The 22,742-nt window shown below is 35.3% G+C and overlaps 1 protein-coding gene across 4 annotated transcripts in view; it reads left to right on the forward strand.

Annotated features, from left to right (window-relative positions):
- SF3B1 (splicing factor 3b subunit 1) overlaps nucleotides 1-22,538 on the forward strand; it is a 40,174-nt gene extending 17,636 nt beyond the window's left edge. Inside the window, exons 5-25 of one of the 4 annotated variants that reach the window (XM_077885557.1) lie at nucleotides 377-456; nucleotides 1,408-1,578; nucleotides 5,710-5,947; nucleotides 6,840-7,052; nucleotides 7,296-7,417; nucleotides 8,704-8,901; nucleotides 8,998-9,099; nucleotides 9,651-9,830; nucleotides 10,550-10,636; nucleotides 10,767-11,037; nucleotides 11,312-11,457; nucleotides 11,564-11,710; nucleotides 11,846-11,971; nucleotides 12,705-12,926; nucleotides 13,211-13,393; nucleotides 13,483-13,594; nucleotides 15,069-15,189; nucleotides 15,533-15,664; nucleotides 17,666-17,938; nucleotides 19,665-19,881; nucleotides 20,189-22,538. In XM_077885557.1, the coding sequence (XP_077741683.1) occupies nucleotides 377-456; nucleotides 1,408-1,578; nucleotides 5,710-5,947; nucleotides 6,840-7,052; nucleotides 7,296-7,417; nucleotides 8,704-8,901; nucleotides 8,998-9,099; nucleotides 9,651-9,830; nucleotides 10,550-10,636; nucleotides 10,767-11,037; nucleotides 11,312-11,457; nucleotides 11,564-11,710; nucleotides 11,846-11,971; nucleotides 12,705-12,926; nucleotides 13,211-13,393; nucleotides 13,483-13,594; nucleotides 15,069-15,189; nucleotides 15,533-15,664; nucleotides 17,666-17,938; nucleotides 19,665-19,881; nucleotides 20,189-20,347 (3,500 nt within the window). In that variant the 3' untranslated portion in view covers nucleotides 20,348-22,538. Of the gene's footprint in view, nucleotides 1-15; nucleotides 72-376; nucleotides 457-1,407; nucleotides 1,579-5,709; nucleotides 5,948-6,839; nucleotides 7,053-7,295; nucleotides 7,418-8,703; nucleotides 8,902-8,997; nucleotides 9,100-9,650; nucleotides 9,831-10,549; nucleotides 10,637-10,766; nucleotides 11,038-11,311; nucleotides 11,458-11,563; nucleotides 11,711-11,845; nucleotides 11,972-12,704; nucleotides 12,927-13,210; nucleotides 13,394-13,482; nucleotides 13,595-14,600; nucleotides 14,671-15,068; nucleotides 15,190-15,532; nucleotides 15,665-16,778; nucleotides 16,822-17,665; nucleotides 17,939-19,664; nucleotides 19,882-20,188 lie in introns of those variants that run through there. The other 3 variants (XR_013373190.1, XM_077885558.1, XR_013373191.1) reach the window with 3 other exon arrangements.
- The last annotated feature ends 204 nt before the right edge of the window (nucleotides 22,539-22,742 follow it).

A 22,742-nucleotide genomic window follows, 5' to 3' on the forward strand; every position in this document is an offset into this window, starting at 1 on the left:
GAGATAATTTTCTAGGCTTCTATTCTGCTGCTTGAAGTCAGAACTGCTGATGGAGACAAAGGCACGAAAGTGTACGTATTCCGGATTAGCAACCCAGGAACCCATCACTTCTGAAGACTAAACTGTGCTGTCATTTTGTTTTTATATGCATTAAAATATTTGTTTTAAACTGCTGTAGATATGTTTGTGTTCAAACAGGTTAAATTGATCAGCAAACTCAATAAAAAGTAAGATGTATAATTATTAAAGTTTTTCATCAAAAAATAAATTAAATGATTATGGAATAACGTAATATTAGAGCAGGGCAGTTAAATCAGTTTAACCTAATTATCTTTTATTTATTGTACTCTTGTCCTGTTGCTGTTCTTTTCTGCAGGAGGGAAGACCCCTGATCCTAAAATGAATGCTAGGACTTACATGGATGTAATGCGAGAACAGCATTTAACTAAAGAAGAGGTATGTGAACCTGGTTTTTATTTCGGTGGTTGTGAAAGAATGTAAAGAGAGTTCAAATTGAGAGACTTTTATCTGCTGCACACACAAGTAGTATTTTTATAGTATTAATAAAAATTAAGTTGAGAAGGAAACCTTATCCAAAGTTCTGCCTCCTCCCAAATTAAACTTTTCATATTTCTGTATCTTCTAGCCCTTGGCCCTTTGGTTATCTGGGTGTGTATGCATGCGCGCGTGTGTGTTTGTACACACATACACACACAGACCTGTATCTTATGGTGGATATACCTGTGGGGAGCATTGTTGGTGTTCGTCTGAAACAAATGGCTAAGGGAAAAGTCAAATAGTTAAATCATTCCTTGAAAAACCTATAAATCTCCCCCATAAGATTCAGTTTGGATATGGGTGGAGAATTCTGAAAGACTCCTACCAGCCTTTACTGATTGCTAGTTTCAACAGTAAGCCTCCATAACTTTATTATGAATGCATAATTTGTTATATGGAATAAGTGAGGTAATAGAACTTTACTTTAAAATCATAGGGTAAATTAAATGTGCATTCGTTATGACTACATTATATATAGTACTTGCATAGTTAAAAATTTTTGTTTCTACTTTTTGCCATTTTTCTCTTATTACATAGTCTGAATTGCTATTTTTTGTGAGTTTTTGAATGAAAGCATTTTGGTTTTCCAGTGTTAAAGATTTTACTTCATTGACTTTTTAAATAGCGTACTCTGTGTCACGAATTCTGTACTTGCTCATCTCTTGTGCAGAAAGACATTGTATAAAAACTAGAAATACAGAAAAGGAAATAAAAATGAGACTCCCAGTAGCATAGAAAGTAGAATGAGTGAAGAAGACAATGACATTAAATTGAAATGACTGTGCTGATGATATGAAAATACGTTGAAAAGGTTTTAGAGGTACTCAGTGCTTATTGAAATATTTTTAGAGAGAAATTAGGCAACAGCTAGCAGAAAAAGCTAAAGCTGGAGAACTAAAAGTTGTCAATGGAGCAGCAGCATCCCAACCTCCCTCAAAACGAAAACGGCGTTGGGATCAAACGGCCGATCAGACTCCTGGTGCCACTCCCAAAAAGCTGTCAAGTTGGGATCAAGCAGAGGTAATTTATTTTTATTTATTTTTATATTTATTTTTATTTTTAATGATGATGATGATGATTTTTAGATTTTCTCTCTAACATGGAGTGTATTAGCCTACTCTTATTGACCTAAGTTAACACAGAGCGGGGTGGCTCAACCAATAGACATTTTTCTCACAGTTTTGAAGGCTTGAAGTCCGGTATCAAGTTGCTGTCTGGTGAAAGTTCTCATTGTGGCTTGCAGAAGGTTGCCTTCTTGCTGTGTTCTCACATGGCCTTTTCTCTGTGTGTGCCTAGAGAGGGCAAGTGAGCTCTGGTGTCTCTTCTGGGGACACCAGTACTATCAGTTTATGGATGGCCCTAACCTTTCGACTTCATTTAACCTAATTACCTCACTAAAGGCCTGATCTAAATACCGGTACATTGGTAGTTAGGGTTTCAACAGAAGTTTTTTTTTTTGGGAAGACACAGTTCAGTCCATAACCTGGAATAAAGGAATATCCTTTTTGGAATATTAAAATAGATACTTCAGTATTGTCATATTGTGGAGATTAAGTACAATATAGTGATCTTCATTTTCTAGATGGATAATTTAAGTATCTGACCACTGGTGTCACATGGGCAGTGCTACCACATTTCCTTGGTCAGTTTGTTTTCCTAGAGAACATACTTGGGGGTTTTTATTGTTTCATTTGTTTGATTAAAATTTTAAAATATTGTGATATTAGTAATAAAATTTGCCCCATAACCATTTTAAGTGTACGATTTAGTGACATTAATTTTACAATGTTGTACAGCTATCTCTACTAATTTCAAAACTTTTTCATTACCTTGAGCAGACTATAAGCAGTTAATTCTCTGTCCCCCTCCAGAGAAAATTTTAAATGAATACCCCCTAAAAAAACCAGAAAAAAACAAAACAAAACAAAAACAAAGGAATATCTCCTTAACAGCTTTTTAGTTGGTGACTTTGTTTCCTGTTTTTCCTTTCCAAAGTAGAAACAATAAAAATAATAATCTGTATTCCTACTATGAAATCTACCAGTATGCCTGTTTATTCTCCTTTACTTGTTTCTTTCTGACTTGTCCATACAGGTGAACAACTTCTGCTAATATACTATTTTTCATCCCTTGTTTCTCCTCAGAGACTTGTGTAATGTCAACTTTTTCTCTGTATCAAGGTTATTATTAGCAAACACAATGTACCCATTTTCCTCTTTAAAAAACAAAAAACTGCAGGAAGCCATCCCTTGATCCTCACAGCCCCTTCTAGCTACCATTCCACTTCTTTCTCTTCACTGCAAAATGCTTTGAATGAATTGTAGAATTCATGAATTATAATTCATGAATTGTAGAGACCTGCAGTCTCTACTTATCTAATCTTTTGCTTCTGTCACTCCACGAAACCATCTCTTAATAAGGTCACTTGACCTCCTTTTGGTAAATCCAAAGGTCAAGTCTCAATCCTCATATCCTGTATCATCCTATCATACATCCTATTTTTTATATATACGTATCAGTGGCATTTGCCCTTACTTGATTTCCTTTTTAGGTTCTGGACTTCAGTCTCTCCTGATTCTCCTAAAACTCTCCTCACTGACTCTTGTTCCTCAGTCTTATTTGCTGGATCTTCCTCAGCTTCCTTTAACTTTGGGGTTTTCTAGTGTTCAATCCCTGGACTTCTTTTCCATCTAAATGCACTCCTTAGGATCTCATTCTTGTCTTCATATACCATCTCTATAAGACTGCTCCCAGATATAGAAGTCTGTCCCCTACATCTCTTCTGTTCTCAGGCCTGACAATTTTACTTGGATTTTTTTTTTTTAAATATTTTATTTATTTATTCATGAGAGACACACAGAGAGAGGCAGAGACACAGGCAGAGGGAGAAGCAGGCTCCATGGAGGGAGCCCGATGTGGGACTCGATCCCGGGTCTCCAGGATCACGCTCTGGGGTGAAGGCAGGTGCCAAACCACTGAGCCACCCAGGGATCCCCTTACTTGGATGTTTAATAGGCATTTCAAAACAGATTTTTCTAAAATAAAATTAACTGATTTTCTCTATCCACTCACCCCTTCCAGTCTTTTCCCATGTCTGTCGGCTCAAGCCAGATTCTTAAAGAGTCCTAGCAGTGTCATCCATTCTCTTATCCCATCTTAGTCTCTTATCCCAAATCTTATCCATAAATTTTCTTGGCCCCACCTTTAAATATATTCAGGATCTAACCACTTTTCATGGCCTCAGTCTCTACCACTCTAGTCTAAATCACTATTTTTTTAAGTGTATTTATTTATTTTAGTAATCTCTACACTGGGCTCAAACTCATGACCTCAGGATCAAGAGTTGCATGCTCTTTTGACTGAGCCAGCCAGGTACCTCCTAAGTCAGTATTCTAGCATAGACTACTGTAGTTTTATTTACAGACCATGGCAGTATTTTCCCAAACCCTGAAGTGGGTTATAGTAAACCTAATAATTTCCGAAGACTTCAGTTTAAGATAGAGCCTGAGGAGTTCCCATATGCTTGCTGATCTATGAGAGGATTTGGTTCTATAGAATATAAATTATTACTAAATTTGGGACACCTGGGTGACTCAGCGATTGAGCATCTGCCTTTCGTTCAGGGTGTGATCTCAGGGTCCTTGTAGGAAGGCTGCTTCTCCCTCTGCCAATGTCTCTGTCTCTCTTGTGTTTCTTGTGAATAAATAAATAAAATATTTTTAAAAATCATTAAATTTAATTCTGTAGTTAATAATGCTAATTTTAAAAACCAGGAAAGAGAAACCTCTCTGTTTAATTGCGTGCTCATGAAAACAATTTTTTATTTTTTATTTTTTTTTATTTTTTTTTAATTTATTTATGATAGTCACAGAGAGAGAGAGAGTGGCAGAGACACAGGCAGAGGGAGAAGCAGGCTCCATGCACCGGGAGCCTGATGTGGGATTCGATCCCGGGTCTCCAGGATCGCGCCCTGGGCCAAAGGCAGGCGCCAAACCGCTGCGCCACCCAGGGATCCCTGAAAACTAGACACAAGAATTGATTGTGTGTCTTATAAAAACTGTATAGAATCAGATGATGTTTTCTTTCATTCTGGTCACTTAACACAGTTCCATCCTAATCAGTACTATGGGAATTACAGTGGATAGTAGAAAGAGTTTATTTTCTACCTAATCAGCAGGAGGAGCAGTTGCCAAAAATGAAGTTTTGAGTGATTTATGTGCTTTACTCACCTAATGGACAATTTCTCAACCCTGAGTGACACATAGAATTTTTTTAAAGGAGAAAAGTACTTTTAGCCTTAATTTGTTATGGTATTTATGCACATCTACAAGTGTAAATTCTTAGGTTGGATAGAGCATCCAACTTTAAATATATAAAAGTATATTACAAAACATATGGAATACTTACACATCTTAAATACAAATTTTGTTTTGGCTTATGCTAAAGCACCTATTACTTTGATAGTATAGTGTCTTGCACTATGCAGGTTCTTCTATCATGGGCTATCTAATGCCTTGAATCACCTACTCCTTGAGGTGATTTTCCTGGTCTCTGAACTAAAATGGAAGCTGTGATTACTCTACCTCTAATCCTTTCTTCATTAATCTTGTCAGCATCAGTTAGAATAGTATTTCAAATGTGATTGCAAATTTCGGGGATTGAAATCATGTGGCAGTATCTAGCTATAATTTCCCAGGTGATCCAAAATATACTTACATTAGTTAAATATGCACACAAAATTGAATAAAACCACAAAAATAGTGTTTCTTAGAACTCATAGATAGATGTCTCTAAGCCCAGTTTGGGAAGTATTGATATAATTAAAGCTGAAAAAAAAAAATAAAGCTGAAATTTTTTGATTGTAGATCTAGACAGAGAAGGCTTAGTGATTTTTCTCAAAAATAGTGGTGTATCCAAGACTCGCATTAAAAATACATTGTGTGTATTTTTTTTTTTAAGCTAGGGCTTTTTAAAACTTTACATTGTTTTTAGCCAAACATACTTGCTATAAAGCAGGTATCTCTTAAGCAGAGTAATTTACTCTCATTTGTATAGAGTAAGACTAAAACATTTGTTTACAATTTTTTTGTTAGAAATTTTCTAGTTTTTTTATGTGGGTATGTGAAATAAAGTTCTTTTTGCTTTGTTAAGACCCCTGGACATACCCCTTCCTTAAGATGGGATGAGACACCAGGTCGTGCAAAGGGAAGTGAGACTCCTGGAGCAACCCCAGGCTCAAAAATATGGGATCCTACACCTAGTCACACACCAGCGGGAGCTGCTACTCCTGGACGTGGGGATACACCAGGCCATGCAACACCAGGCCACGGAGGCGCAACTTCCAGTGCTCGTAAAAACAGATGGGATGAGACCCCCAAAACAGAAAGAGGTACATCTAGGGGAATCTTCGTGTGTGTTGGGGTAAAATATTGATTTGATGAGTGGTATGTTTATAGAGGAAATCTGTTCACAGCTCTAGTCCTGGGTAGAAGGGTAAATTATCAGCCACTTTGGGGATAAAGAACTAAGGAGACCATATACCTAATTCTTTTGCCTTCTTGAAAACATAAAATTTACTATTTTAACCATCTTAACTGTACAGTTCAGTGGTGTAATACATTCACAGTGTTAAGTACATTCACCATTACCACTAATCATTTCTAGAACTTTTCATCATCCTGAACAGAAACTGTATCCATTAAACAACTCCCCATTTCCTCTTCCTCCTAGCCCCTCGTAATCTCTGTTTTTTGGTATAAATTTGCCTGAATCTCTTTATTTTTTTGTGTAAACTATTTAAAGCTACTTTTTGTTAATTCTTTATGAGATTAGTTGTGACAAGTTAAGACTTCATAGTACATGTGTTATATTAAAATTTTAAAAAGAATTTTTAATGATATGAGAGAGTGCTTAACATGTGGATGAAAGAAGCAGTTTAGAGTTGTACATGCAGAATAATCTTGACTATACCGAGAAATCAGAAGTAGCTCAAGACACATGAAGTGGCTCTCTCTGGGTTGTGAGATTATGCCTGGTTAAAAAATACTGTTTTCCTATTCCTTAGTGGTTACTACGTTTTTGTAGTCAGCGGGAAAGAAAGAAAAAACCAGGATAAATATGAAATGAAGGTTAACTCTTTAAATGGGTCTCCATTTTAAGAATATCCTGTTCTTGAACTTGACCAGTTTTAACACGTTAGCTCTTTGAGAATAAGCAGTAATTTTTTTGACCGTGGTTAAAGTTTTATATTTCTTTACTTTTTTTTTTTTTTTTTTTTTAAGATACTCCTGGGCATGGAAGCGGATGGGCTGAGACTCCTCGAACAGACCGAGGTGGAGACTCAATTGGTGAAACACCAACTCCGGGAGCCAGTAAAAGAAAGTCACGTTGGGATGAAACACCAGCTAGTCAGATGGGTGGAAGCACACCTGTTCTGACCCCTGGAAAGACACCAATTGGCACACCAGCCATGAACATGGCTACCCCTACTCCAGGTAGGAAATCTCCCATTAGAAAGAATTCTTTTCCTAGAAATATTTTGGTTTCTTTTTTCTCTCTGGTATTCTGTGTGCTATTAACAACAATTTTTAGCAAGAATGATGGATTATAAAAAGCTTTGATTTGCATTTATAATACAAAGCCATTATAATTGATGTTAACTATTTTATATCCCAAGGACCTATGTAATGATAAAGATTTGCACTATGGATTTTTACAGAAATTTCCTCTTTTGGTAGGTCACATAATGAGTATGACTCCTGAACAGCTTCAGGCGTGGCGGTGGGAAAGAGAAATTGATGAGAGAAACCGCCCCCTTTCTGATGAAGAATTAGATGCTATGTTCCCAGAAGGATATAAGGTAATAATGAATATCAGGGTGGTGATATTTAGGATGTGAATTTTATTTAAATGTTTTTTGAAAAAGTTATTTGGTCAAGTTCATATTGGCCTTGCCCAAATTTACTACAGCTATTCCATTCTTTTAGCTGTTTCCAAGTATATTTCAGTTCCAAAAAGTAAGAGATGAAAAAAAATGAATGATATGAAGCTTTTATCACTTTTGGAAAGTGAGAAATTTCAAGGACTTCTGGGACCATACTTTAAGAACTGCTGCCTTGGTGGTATGGAATAGCTCGCTGCTTTAGTTTATCAACAGTCCCAGGATTAAGCTCACATTAGATCATCATTACTTTGTGCCTCACAAGATTTTGTATACTTAAGTTCATGGGTTGCAAATGAACACAGAAAATACTCTCAATGATAGCAAGTTGAAGTTGGTTTTCAATTTTCTACCTGGGACTCAGGAACCATTTGCTGATCTAAAGGTAGCCTGTGGTCATAGGGCTGGAACCTATGACGTCTAGATGGCCTTTACAGAGCCTTATGTTGCCTGCCAGTGTCTGCTGCTTTTTTGAGTTTGTATATATATGATTTTCTCCTTATTAGGTTTATATCAGAATGTTTTAAGTATGCATGAATTTCTGCTATAAACTTATAGCCTCCATAAAATGTGGGTATAGACACTCTACAACTTACTGTTGACTGAGTGTCTTCTCAATTGCAGTCATTGATTTCCTTAATATCAATAGGAGAGAAAAGTCCAAGTGAATCTTAGGTGAAGTTTTTGGTTTAATCAAATGTCATATTTTATAGGGCTTTGGTAAATATTTTACTTTTGGTTTTTATGCATTTAGTTTTATGCATTTAACTCATTTTTGTCAAGCAACTTAAATATTACGATTTTTTGCTTTTTATAAAAGTGCAGAGATTAATGTGAATGGTTTTTCATTTTATTAAAATTAACCCTTTATTTGCATTTTGTGAGTTTACTTCGTTTATGATATACTGGCTCACCAACATGTTTATATGGGTTAATGTTTGAAAGTGATTAGAATTTTATAAGCCTGCCTCAGGTATCCTCATTTTCCCACATTCCTAATATATTTAATTAGCGGATGAGAAATATGAATGGTGTCATACAGATTTTAAATACAAGGTAGAAAGATGGGATCAATATTAATTCTTGTTTCCAAGCAAAAAGCTTCTAGCTAATAAACTGTAAGATGTTTTAAGTGCAAGTACTATTCATTATGTTACTACTTTATAAAGTCAAGACAATCCTAAACTATCTTTTACCTGTATTAGGTACTTCCTCCTCCAGCTGGTTATGTTCCTATTAGAACTCCAGCTCGAAAGCTGACAGCAACTCCAACACCTTTGGGTGGCATGACCGGTTTCCACATGCAAACTGAAGATAGAACTATGAAAAGTGTTAATGACCAACCATCCGGAAATCTCCCATTTTTAAAACCTGATGATATTCAGTACTTTGATAAGCTTTTGGTAAGTGTAATAGAATTAAAATACTACTTTTTATTTAGGACTTACAAATCGCAAGATCTTAATCTACCTTCGCATTTTCTTTCTTTTCACTATTAGGTTGATGTTGATGAATCAACACTTAGTCCAGAAGAGCAAAAAGAGAGAAAAATAATGAAGCTGCTTTTAAAAATTAAGAATGGAACACCTCCAATGAGAAAGGTAAGTACCAGTTCACTAAATCATTAGGTTCACTATAATTTTATGTTTAGAAATTTAAAATTAACCTCTTCATCTTTATCAAGGTCATAGTATAAGAGAAAGAAAGGCATGTGGTATGAGAGATTTAGCTTTTTGATCAATTATATGCTAATAAGGATGTTGAAAAATGAGATTCTCCTTTTTGTTCTCAGGACCTTTAAAACATGCTGAAGACACTAAGGTAATTAGTGGAATTATGTGAGGAATTACATTAATACATGTAATTTGAAGATGGGCAGTTCTTTAGCAGACGTTAAGGAGTTTTTTATTGTAACCTGTGGCTCTATTCTTTACCAAATTATCCTTTTTATGAATTAACTGAAAACATCGAACTTCAGTCACAGGAGTTCAAACTTCAGAGTAATTTGATGGGAATGTACTCATGCTACTATGTGTATGATGTCTGTGAAACTTACACTAAAAAATTAAGTCATAGAAAATCATGGAGTAATTTGCTTGTTCAGAATGCTTTTAATTCTAAAGGAACACCTCTTACTCTTTTTATCCCCCAGGCTGCATTGCGTCAGATTACTGATAAAGCTCGTGAATTTGGAGCTGGTCCTTTGTTTAATCAGATTCTTCCACTCCTGATGTCTCCTACACTGGAGGATCAAGAGCGTCATTTACTTGTGAAAGTTATTGATCGAATATTATACAAACTTGATGACTTAGTTCGACCATATGTGCACAAGGTTGGTTGTTTTCCTCAAATAGTGTTATTACTGGTTGAATATTTTATAACATAAAAGGAATTCATGGATTTTTAAAACCAGCTTATTTGTGAAATTTTAAAAATTCTGCAAAAGTAATAGCTGATGTATGCATTCACAGTAAAAAGGGAAATTTCACCGTCCTGCAAGACACTGAGTTAACCAAAACTAAATTTACATGTCGTCTTAGACCCTTTTCTTTGCACAAACATACATCATACATATACAAATGTATATGTAGAAGGAACTTTATGTCATCTTTACCTTAATGGGATCATATTAATCATTTTTTCTTTCATTTCTTTTTATTGGTATTACACTAGGATGAGAAAAGATGTGTATCTGAAGCATACCATTTATTGTTAAGGACCCATCTTTTTGCTGGTGGTAATAATGGTTTAGAATTGTAAAATGAAGGTTGATGTATTACAGTTACTATCTTTTAAAATGTTGACTGTTAGCCTATATGATTAATAGTTCTCCCCAGTTTTTATATATCTTGAGATTGCATCATTAAAATTTTTAATTTGTCCCTTGATTAACAAAGTACCCTGGTAATTATAAATTTCCTGGTAAAAATATGTTTTGTATGCTTGTGTGTTAAGTAACATAAATGCCCTGTAATTTTTTTCTATATTTAATTTTGTTACGAGTATGCCATTAGTAATTGATGTGAAAATGTAGCTCTTTTTCTTTTTCAGATCCTTGTGGTCATTGAACCATTGTTGATTGATGAAGATTACTATGCTAGAGTGGAAGGTCGAGAGATTATTTCTAATTTGGCAAAGGTATTTACATTACATTATATTTCTAGAGAAGAAACTTTTATATCCAACAATGGGATTGTTTGGGTATAGAAAGAAAGAATTCAGAGTTAATGTTATCAACTGATGACTGTTCTTTTTTTTGACTTTTTAGGCTGCTGGTCTGGCTACTATGATTTCTACCATGAGACCTGATATAGATAACATGGATGAGTATGTCCGTAACACGACAGCTAGAGCTTTTGCTGTTGTAGCCTCTGCCCTGGGCATTCCTTCATTGTTGCCCTTCTTAAAAGCTGTGTGTAAAAGCAAGAAGTCCTGGCAAGCGAGACACACTGGTATTAAGATTGTACAGCAGATAGCTATTCTTATGGGCTGTGCCATCTTGCCACATCTCAGAAGTTTAGTTGAAATCATCGAACATGGTAAGTTGTAATACAACTTTGTCTATCTTTTTATAAGACAGGTATCCAGAAATTTGGGCTACTGATTTGTAGAGATAAATGGAAGGGCTTCAACTACATCAACACATAGTTTATGATGGGATTTGTAACATCCAAATTAGAGGCTGTGATTCACACTGGCTTTTGCCTCATTTTGACTAATGTGAACAGATTCTGCAGTTTGATTAAATGATGAGGTTGTGGAAATTACGAAATGTTATCACTTAATAGTTACAACCCTTGTTTGGTTTTCTAGGTCTTGTGGATGAGCAACAGAAAGTTCGGACCATTAGCGCTTTGGCCATTGCTGCCTTGGCTGAAGCAGCAACTCCATATGGTATCGAATCTTTTGATTCTGTGTTAAAGCCTCTGTGGAAGGGTATCCGCCAACACAGAGGAAAGGTTGGTTAACTAAATAGATTTTATTTTTCTTTTGATTTTTCTTCACTGAAGTTAAGGCAACTTAAATCTAATTTATTAATTATATGTATTTTTTATTTTAAAATAGGGTTTGGCTGCTTTCTTAAAGGCTATTGGGTATCTTATTCCTCTTATGGATGCAGAATATGCCAACTACTATACTAGAGAAGTGATGTTAATCCTTATTCGAGAATTTCAATCTCCTGATGAAGAAATGAAGAAAATTGTGCTGAAGGTAATTGTTTCAAATTTTTGTCCCGTATTTGTTTCTGTAAATTGGGTGTGTTTCATGGTTCAAAGAGAATGTTAATGTTAAAACAACTATTGTGTGTTACAAGGCCAATTTTACTATTATTTTTTAACCTTTTAGGTGGTGAAGCAGTGTTGTGGAACAGATGGTGTAGAAGCAAACTACATTAAAACAGAGATTCTTCCTCCTTTTTTTAAACACTTCTGGCAACACAGAATGGCTTTGGACAGAAGAAATTACCGACAGGTAAACTTTTATTGTAAAAAATATTTTCAAGGGGTGCCTGGCTGGTTCAGTGAGTAGAGCATGTGACTCTTGATCTCAGAGTTGTGAGTTCAAGTCCCACATTGGTCATGGACCCCACTTTTTAAAAAGGGTATGTATGTATGTATGTATGTATGTATGTATTTATTTATTTATTTATTTATTTATTTAAAGATTTCTTTATTCATGAGAGACACACACACACAGGCAGAGGGAGAAGCAGACTCTATGCAGGGTGCCTGATGCAGGACTGGATCCCGGACCCCAGGATCCCAGGATCACGTCCCGAGCCAAAGGCAGATGCTCAACCGCTGAGCCACCCAGGCGTCCCTAAAAAATATTTTTAAAAAATGCTTTCAACTAATTCTTCAGTCAGAGTGAATAAATGTTAACGTATTATTTTTTTCCTGGTTACCTCATAGTATGTGCCTGATTGTGAAAGGAAATTGATTTTAGTCAACCATTTAACTTCGTTTTGATTTTGCATCCTAGGATAAATACCCAACTATGAATTAATGTCTTTGTCAGTTAAATGAAATGCTTAATCTGGCTAGGAATACATGATTACAGTCTAACCTTAAATCACTTTGACTTCTACTCACATTTATGTTTTTTGGTCACCTTTCTCTTAAGGGTTTTAAAACCGGAGTTAACTCTTCTCAGCATTTTTGCAGACCTGAATATATCTAAAGGGTTTTTTTCCTTCTCTTTTTAGTTAGTTGATACTACTGTGGAGTTGGCAAACAAAGTAGGTGCGGCAGAAATTATATCCAGAATTGTGGATGATCTGAAAGATGAAGCTGAACAGTACAGAAAAATGGTGATGGAGACAATTGAGAAAATTATGGGCAACTTGGGAGCAGCAGATATTGATCATAAACTTGAAGAACAGCTGATTGATGGTATTCTTTATGCTTTCCAAGAACAGACTACAGAGGTAAGGATACTAATTATTTTGGCAAATTGCTGCTGACTTTCATATTTGTAAAACACATTACTTTTCAAGCAAGTAATTACTAAAATGTAATTGGATTTAAAATGTTTTAAATGTTCATGTTCTCATTCCAGTTGTCTGAGGAAATACGCTTACTTAAGTTTTTAGATTACATTTTGTTATATTAGTATTTTTAAACTACTCAATCACAAACGGAATTATCTAGTTCTCAGTGAATGTAGTTTAAAAATTTAACTCAGCCTTTTTTTTTTTTTTTTTTTTTTTAGGACTCAGTAATGTTGAATGGCTTCGGCACAGTGGTCAATGCTCTTGGCAAACGAGTCAAACCTTACTTGCCTCAGATCTGTGGTACAGTTTTGTGGCGTTTAAATAACAAATCAGCAAAAGTCAGGCAACAGGCAGCTGACTTGATCTCTCGAACTGCTGTTGTCATGAAGACTTGTCAAGAGGTAAACTTTTGTATGAGGTTCTTATTTCCTCACCATATAGTTTCATGTAAATGGTAACATTTTAACATGTTTTTTTTTTATTATTACAGGAAAAGTTGATGGGGCACTTGGGTGTTGTTTTGTATGAATATTTGGGTGAAGAGTACCCTGAAGTATTGGGCAGCATTCTGGGAGCACTGAAGGCCATTGTAAATGTAATAGGTATGGAAATTGCTGGTCATGTAAGAATTTTTTTGTTTTGTTTTTTAAACTTTTTTGTTGAAAGTAAAATATAGAATTATATTTAGGAGTTGAGTGATTTCTGAGATTTTGTTTTTTAAGCACTTTAAAATTAGAGTAAAGTCAGGATGTCACAATAGTCTTGTTTCCTAAAACTCATTTATGTACTTTAAAACGAGAAAAGAGGGCAAGTTTAGGACTGTAAGAGAAGTGGGAATAGTTACAACTCAAAAAACTTTGAAGTCCAATGGAATAGAGAATCCTAATAAAAATAGTTTCTCACCTGAAATGTATTTGGGGGGTAGGGTGGGAGGAGACAATGCTGAAGTTTTAGTTTAGTTTTAGGACAAAATATATATTTAACCTTGAATTAGTAAATGATTATGGCAGGTTTTTCTGTTGGCTATTATGTTCCAGTAACATAACCAGGGAGAAAGTGAATTTTTCAAGTTGTGGTCTCATTTTTATATCTAATTCTTTATCCATTCAGTTTTCAAACCCAAAGTAAAGATAGGAGTATATTACAAATGCTCTTGGGTATGGAGAGCGAAGATTTTATTATTTAAGGACATCATGATGAAGCAAACAAATGGTCTCTTGTGTTTAATCTTTCATTGCAATTGAACATGACTGTTGGGAAAGTAACTTCTCTTTGGTTCAGAGGAGCCAAAATAACCTAGCAGGAGGTCAGAATAGCTGGCTGTGAGAGCCACTTTTTCTCATTTTATTTAGTAAGGGGTTTTTATGCAATGTAGGAGATCTTTGAACCATTGCATTTACACATAACCCCCAATCTAGCCCTTCTTCTATACTTGATTTGCCAAAAATCAGTTACTTGGCCACTTGTGGGGCTCTGGTTTTCAGGGAGTTGTAAACCATATTGTTGATCAGGGAAACATGGGAAAAGCAATGGAGAGAGAATCAGAACAAGCAATTCTAGTTAGAGCAAGAGCCCCTGCCAGCTGCCTCCTTTTTTCTCTCTTCATAGGTGTAAATACCATCCAAGTATGCCCTGCATTGCAGGGAGACTGGAGATCTGTTTGTTTTGCAGTTAAAGGGTAAGGGGGCCCTTCCTGGAAAATTTTGCTTTAATTTACATGTCTACCTCTGGCTTATATTGTTGTGTATGGCCGGAACATAAACTGTCCCCATATTTAAATGTGAGTGTACAAATACATTTCAGAACCAGATAAAACTTTTTTTTGTTGTTGAGTATCCCATCATTCTTTAAATCACTTCACTAATTTCTTTCATTTCTATGCATAATCAGAAGTTTTAATAAAAAGTTAAAAACAATACTGAGTCTGGTCAGAATCTGGGGCTTTTTCTTTCCATAGGCAGCTGTAAGTTTATATATATGCCTAGTCATGTGTATTACATTGCTAAGTAAAAGGTAAAATGAACAAAGGGTATTGTTCAAGAGTTTATTGATAGTGTGTTGACTTCTATTAAATAGGTATGCATAAGATGACCCCACCAATTAAAGATCTCCTGCCTAGACTCACCCCCATCTTAAAGAACAGGCATGAAAAAGTACAAGAAAATTGTATTGATCTTGTTGGACGTATTGCTGACAGGTAAGTAGATTACCTAAACATTTTTATGAGCTGTTTGGTTGGTTGTGAGCTTTTGGTTTTAACAGTTAGCCACTTTTTATTCACTGCACATTTCTTTAATGTTGTTAATAGAAGTATATATGATAAGACTACCCAGTGAAATTTTCAGTGAAATTTCAATTTAGATGGTAATGAAGAGGTGGCAATATAGTTTTAAGATTAAACCATCCTTTCTGAAGAGTAACATTTTTTTATTTAATGCTTAAACTGAGTAGGTAATCATGTTTTGAGAATTGAATTTTTGTAAGATTACCTTCTAAAATTTCTTGTTATGGAACAAATTAACTTTTTTCTTTTTAAATAGGGGAGCTGAGTATGTGTCTGCAAGAGAATGGATGAGGATTTGCTTTGAACTTCTGGAGCTCTTAAAAGCTCACAAAAAAGCTATTCGTAGAGCCACAGTCAACACATTTGGCTACATTGCAAAGGCCATTGGGTGAGTATTACTTACTTTTATACATATGTTTTTAACTTTGTAATAAACCCATTGTGTTGAAAAACTTGTTTCTTAAGTAATCTCTAAAGGGCATGGTATGAGTAATGCAATTGAGAAAAAGCACATTTAACCGATGACCTTCAATATTTGAGATGTTTTCTTAAATTTCAAATTGAATTAAAATAGGAGAGCTTTAGGTTTTTAAAAAAAGTATATATATATATATATTTATTTATTTATTTATTTTTAGAGAGTAAGCATGGTGGGGAGTGGCAGAGGGGGAGAGAGAGTCCTAAGCAAATTTGGGGCTCAATCTCATGTCCCTGAGATCATGACCTGAGCTGAGATCAAGAGTCAGACGCTTAATTGACTGAGCCACCCAGGCACCCCTAGATGGAGAGTCTTATATTTTAATTTAATCACACCGCAGATATTTTCAGAAAGGAAAATGGTACCATCTTTAGAATCATTCCAAATTTTTGTTGGTCTTTTTCAGGATATTTTTTAAAAATGTTATGGCCAGTTCTTAATAAAATAGCATAATTTAAGTTTCATGTTCATGCTTTGTGTGTGTTTGTTTTATTTTGTTTTCAGATTTTATCTGAGAGAGTGCAAGCATGAGGTTGGGGGAAGGGCGGGGGTGGGTGGGGGAGCAGGGAGCAGATTCCCCAGTGAGCAATGAGCCCAATGCAGGGCTTGATTCTGGGATCCTGAGAGCATGACCAGGGCCAAAGGCAGACACTTAACAGACCGAGCCACCCAGACACCCCAATACTTTGTGTTTTAAAAATATTTATCTAAGATGAATCCACCAACAACTGAAATTGTAACTGTTAGATAATCTATGGTTATTTACTTCCACTTCCTCAGAACCAAACTAGAAAAAAATAGTCATTTTAGAAAATGAGATACCATGTATACATGGGGCTTAATGACAAAATATTTTCTTTTTCTTTCTTTTTTTTTGACAAAATATTTTCAAGCGGTAAAACATAATAAAAGTCAGCTTAATTAGAGTCCTCACCCCTTCACCCTCTTTTTGGTAGCAGTAATTATTTCAGCAGTGATATATTCAAGACATTTGCAGTGAGTAGCTTTTATGTTTTTTTTTTAGCTCCCGTGTCTTTCCAAGTTTGTGGTAAAATAAATTCTGGAAGAAGTATACGTATGTAATAAGGTATATGGGAGAGAAGATAAGGAAAGTAGATCTTGTGTGTTGGGGCATGAGAGACCACAGTTTGGATATTGCCTAGCTCTACTGGCCATGTTTTGACCATTCTAGAATTGTTCAGTCTAAACATTTAATTAAGCTTCTTTATATTAGGAAGTTCATTAAAGACTGAATCCACGGGCGCCTGGGTGGCTTAGTCGGTTAAGCATCTGCTTTGGCTCAGGTCATGATCTCAGGGTCTTGGAATTGACCCGCACATCAGGCTCTTGGCTCAGCTGGGAGCTCAGCGGGAACCTGCTTCTCCTTGTTTCCCCCTCTCCCCCCAATCTGTGCGTGCGCTCTCTTTCTCTCTCTGTCTCTCTCTCTCTCTCTCTCTCTCAAATCTTAAGTAAAACACATTTAAAAAATATGAACCCATTAAATTTTTTTCAAAAGATTTTTTAATTTAAATGAAATTATTGGGATGCCTGGGTGGCTTAGTGGTTGAGCGTCTGCCTTTGGCTCAGGGCCTGATCCTGGATTCCTGAGATCGAGTCCCTCATCAGGCTCCTTGCATGGAGCCTGCTTCTCCTCCCTCTGCCTGTCTCTGCCTCTCTCTCTCTCTGTCTCTCATGAATAAATAAATAAAATCTTAAAAAAAATAAATGACGTTCTTCAGTAGAAACAAATGCCAGTGCCAAATTACTTTAGAGTATTATATTTTATCATAAAATTACAAAGTTCCCAGTAATTGTTTAATGTACAGTTTTTCCTTTGCGTTTTTTTTTTTCTTTCCAAAAAAAGATTTGATACTTAATCTGACAGTTTGCTGACATACTGCTTTTTTTCAGCCCTCATGATGTATTGGCTACACTTTTAAACAACCTCAAAGTTCAGGAAAGGCAGAACAGAGTTTGTACCACTGTAGCAATAGCTATTGTCGCCGAAACATGTTCACCCTTCACGGTACTACCTGCCTTAATGAATGAATACAGAGTTCCTGAGCTGAATGTTCAAAATGGAGTGTTAAAATCACTTTCCTTCTTGTTTGAATATATTGGTGAAATGGGAAAGGACTACATATATGCTGTAACACCATTACTTGAAGATGCTTTAATGGATAGGTAAGTGACCCAAATTCAATGCAAGAAAGTAGTTTTCATTCTTCCTTTATGTTAGCACTTATTGGAATAATTATTATATGACCTACTTATTATGGTGCAGTTAAGGGGAATACTAGCCTGGATTTTTATGAAAACTGAGTATGATTATTTTTTAAATAATCTAAATGTTATTGCGGTTCCCCACATTTTCTCATCCAAGTGCCCCCTCCCCTTTTTAACCCTTATTCTTTCATATCTTTAGACCAAATACATTTTGAAAAGCAGTAATCGATAAACTTTTGTTTTAAAAATTAAAGTCAGATATAAATAAAATTAGAGGAAGTGATGAGCATGAGCTTATTGGTGTGGCAAAGAGACCTGATCTTTTTAGCTTTGTGTTATTTATTGGATGCGAAGCAAAGATTTCCAGTAGTCCTTTGAACTACTGAACATAGCCACGCTGTTCCCAGTTTAGGCCCCCAGTTGTGGAGACCGTGGTTACTGACGCAGTACTACTGCTTGAATTGTTTGTCAGATTCCTGGTGCCTCTAACCGTCTAGACTGACATAGAGCTTTAAACACAAAAGTAATTAAGAATGTACGAAAGGTCAAGGTCCAAGTAGTAATGGAAATGACTGTTTGGGTTCTTTATTTTTCAGGAAAGATAAACTATTCAAATTAGAGCCAGTTCATTTACTTTTGTGTACAGATTAAAGTTACTCATTCATGACCTTCCAAAAGGGAGACTTAATAGGACTCAGCAAGTTACCACAAGGTATAAGTCCAAGGCACAGAACAAGAATCATTCTCTGTAAAAACTGGCCACATGGGGCCCAGTATATCAGGAAATTGTTCTGATTCCTTAGTGAGGTGTGCCCAAACATCATAGTGTAGCCTTTGAAGTATGTGACCTGAAGTTAAAAATTATATTCTGTGTACTACTAAGTTGATGTCGACTCATCGAAAATTACTAAATGAAAAGAATATTTGGGAAATTTATTAATGAGGAATACTGCTTTGCAATGAGGTCTAATAGATGAAGCATTATTATAGTGAAAATGAGAAGAAATAAAGATACTAGTAAGTTCAGTGTTTTTTTTCTTAAACCTTTAAGGTATTGTTACTACCTTTGAAGTCAAAGAGTGTGAACTTGTTCTTATACCCACCATAAACTTGTTATCTGATGCTTGTACTCAGTTAAGTAATTGTAGAATAAATAACTCCGTGATCTGTCATAAGTTCGGTCAACGTGGTAGATGATAAAATTCTTACTATGTATGTTTGAAAAAATTTTTGGTCCTTCTCTCCAAATTGCATTTTTGGATGAAACTTAAAATTTTTAAGGGAAAGGATTTAATTTTAGTTACCTCTTATATACCAGTATTGAATTACTTTCAAATCTATTAAATTATAGAATTTAAAATGAGATATGACTGTTATTCATATTGAAGAGTCATGTATTTTCTCTTTAGTAGCATACTAAAATGTATGCTGCACATGGCTCTCTTGCTCAAATTTCTTTCAAAGGTTAATTAGGAAATACGGTTTATCTTGGAACCACAGTGAGGTTTGAGTCATTAACGTTCTCGTTAGAATCCTGTCATTCTAAAGGCATTCTATATCGGATACATGAAGTATGAGGTGACTGCGCTGAATTTGTAATTTAGTTTCTAATTAGGGCAGGCAAATATTTGTAAAACTAAGACTATATCTTAACATAGAGCTTTTTTTCCCCACCCCATTATAGGGATCTTGTACACAGGCAGACGGCTAGTGCGGTGGTGCAACACATGTCACTTGGGGTTTATGGATTTGGTTGTGAAGATTCACTGAATCACTTGTTGAACTATGTATGGCCCAATGTGTTTGAGACATCTCCCCATGTAATTCAGGCAGTTATGGGAGCCCTGGAGGGCCTGAGAGTTGCTATTGGACCCTGTAGAATGTTGCAGTATTGTTTACAGGTAAGGTTAAGATTTTTAAAGGGTTACTCAGTGGGGGAAAAAAAAAATTCAGTTGAATTAAGTCACTGTTCCTAATTATCAGTAGAGTATTTTGTACCATATAGGAAAACAGTTATAGGGGGAGGAGAGATTACATTTGTCTTTGCTTGTGGCAGTTTTGTACATTTTTTAGGGTTTTGTTTTGTTTTTTTTTTTTCTCTTAAGGGAAAATGTTTGGAATCATACCTTTGTGGGCTTTTTGTGGGTTGTGCTAAGGTTCTGTATGTTATTGAAAATTGAAATAATATATAGTTTTTAATTATTTTAGGGTTTGTTTCACCCGGCCCGGAAAGTCAGAGACGTGTATTGGAAAATTTACAACTCCATCTACATTGGTTCACAGGATGCGCTCATAGCACATTACCCAAGAATCTACAATGATGATAAGAACACCTATATTCGTTACGAACTTGACTATATCTTATAACTTTATTGTTTATTTTGTGTTTAATGCACAGCTGTTTCACCTTAAACTTGCTTCGATTTGGTGATGTAAACTTTTAAACATTGCAGATCAGTGTAGAACTGGTCATAGAAGAAGAGCTAGAAATCAGTAGCATGATTTTTAAATAACCTGTCTTTGTTTTTGATGTTAAACAGTAAACGCCAGTAGTGACCAAGAACACAGTGATTACACACACTATACTGGAGGGATTTCATTTTTAATTCATCTTTATGAAAATTTAGAATTCATTCCTTGTGTTTAAAGGGAATGTTTAATTGAGAAATAAACATTTGTGTACAAAATGCTAACTTGTGTGTGTTTTTTGAACATGACTTGTAAAATGCGGAACTTTGATAAAGTATTGGTTTGTGTAGAATAAGTGGCTTAATTTTATTTTGTTACCTGGTTTATAGAAAGTAGTTAGCAGAATATAAACTATATAAAGTGATGGCATCTTTGTCAAATTCCATTGTTTGTTGATAATGACATTAAGAAGAGTAGCTTTGGGGTATTCACCTCAAACTAGTACAACCGTTCCATCACCATAGAAAATATAGCACCTTTGCTAATCTGTCTTGCATAATATACTATTTTGTACTTACATAGCGCCTTTCATCTCTTGATTTCTCAAAATGCTTTATGAACATGTTTAAGAGAAGTGATTCAAATTCTAACTCTTGAATCTGTGTTTAAAAACTGGGGAAGGTTTCTACTTTAAAACTGCTTTCTACCTAAGTATTGCTAATAGAATAAGACAATCTTTGGGCTCTTTCCCATGTCATAAGCCACTACTCAACAATGTATTCAGTAAATACTTGTTGAACACCTACTGTATACCAGCCACTGTGCTTAGTGTAGGGGATGCAAAGGTGCTTTTGACCTGCCCCTTGCCCTTAAGAAATGCAGTATAATGGAAAAGAGGAGATGTATCCAGTTAAATATTACTTATGTACTGTGTTATTACACAATGGCAGCAGCTAAAATGTCTGGGTTTGCTTAAATCTATAGGTGTCAAGCATACATTGAAACTTTAATTCTAGAGGAACCAAGCATTAAGGCAGTACTTAACTATGTTTTGGCAATGACCTTAAATATATTTTCAGTTTTTCCTAATTTTCTGACCAAAAATGTCTTCGTTTTAGTCCTTTTACTACTCATAGCAGTTTTGTCTCCTTCAGTAAGTACTTTGGTGAACTCTAATGGGAAATGAGATTCTGCAGCAGGGTCAGCATGGGATGACTCTGCCAGCGTAAGTAAAATTGTTCCACTGGGACGAGGAGGTTTGTTCCTCCAACTGTTAACACTTAAGGCTTCCTGTTTTGGAGGCTTACGTGACAACCTTTGTAATTGGCTTTTACAAAATTAATACTGAGCTAATATTAGCTAACTTTAGGCAGAATTTGTAACTCTTTATTGTTCCTTGTGTAACAAAACTTTGTGACAACATGTCAATGTATACTAAAATTTCCCAAATCATCTTTTTATTCTTGAAGTTTTTGTAATAATCCCCATGTAACTACATCTTGCTGTTCCCTGTAATGTCAAATGACCTTCAGTAATTTCTAATCATGAAAATTGAAAACAGGTTTCAGAGCCAAAATTTAGTTTTAAACCAGTCTTGGAAAAACTAGTTGTATTTTTCCTTCAAGTACTTGGGTAACTTCAGTTTGCTTGGGCCCTGGCTATTTATGGAAAATATATCTGCTTTGTAGTGGCAATGTGGAGCAAAGGAGACTGCCTTACATGACTTTTACTGAACAAATAATTTGAAGACAGGTTAGGGAAATAAGGCTATGACCTTAAAGGATGGGACCAAATAGAGGTTCATAGACATATGAATAATCTTATATGCTTATTATTGAATCAGGAAAGCATTTTGTGACATACCCGTGTGAAAGACGCTATGTGAAGTTTTAACTATCTTTCAAAAGACTTTTTCTTTCGCACTTTCTTTTGGTGTTTCTTAAAGCCAAACTTAAGCAGGAAGAAAATGTTCTTAAGGGGTGACAATGGGTGGGTTTTCTGTGGGCTTTTGTTGGTTTTTCCGTGGGCCCTCTAATGGAATTGATCTCTTTGGCTGTTCAATTTTTTCATATTGTATTTTTAAAATTTGTTGTACGGTGCCCTGTGAGCATCAAGTACCACCAGATGAATAAAACTTATTATATCTAAAGTCTTAGACCAGTTTTTAATATTAGTTGACTGTATTGTTATTGTACTACATTGTTGTAGTTGTGCTATTTAAATAATGAGCTCTTTGGGTGGTTTTCCAGACAAATTTAATACTGAAAAACCAAAGAACTTTAAATCAACTAGAAAAGGCAGCTGGCAGCCATATAGGTTTAATTGTTTAATTTTTTGGTTTCTTAGTGCCCCT

The sequence above is a fragment of the Canis aureus genome, chromosome 36 (assembly GCF_053574225.1).
Source record: "Canis aureus isolate CA01 chromosome 36, VMU_Caureus_v.1.0, whole genome shotgun sequence".
NCBI classification, from domain to species: Eukaryota; Metazoa; Chordata; class Mammalia; order Carnivora; family Canidae; genus Canis; species Canis aureus.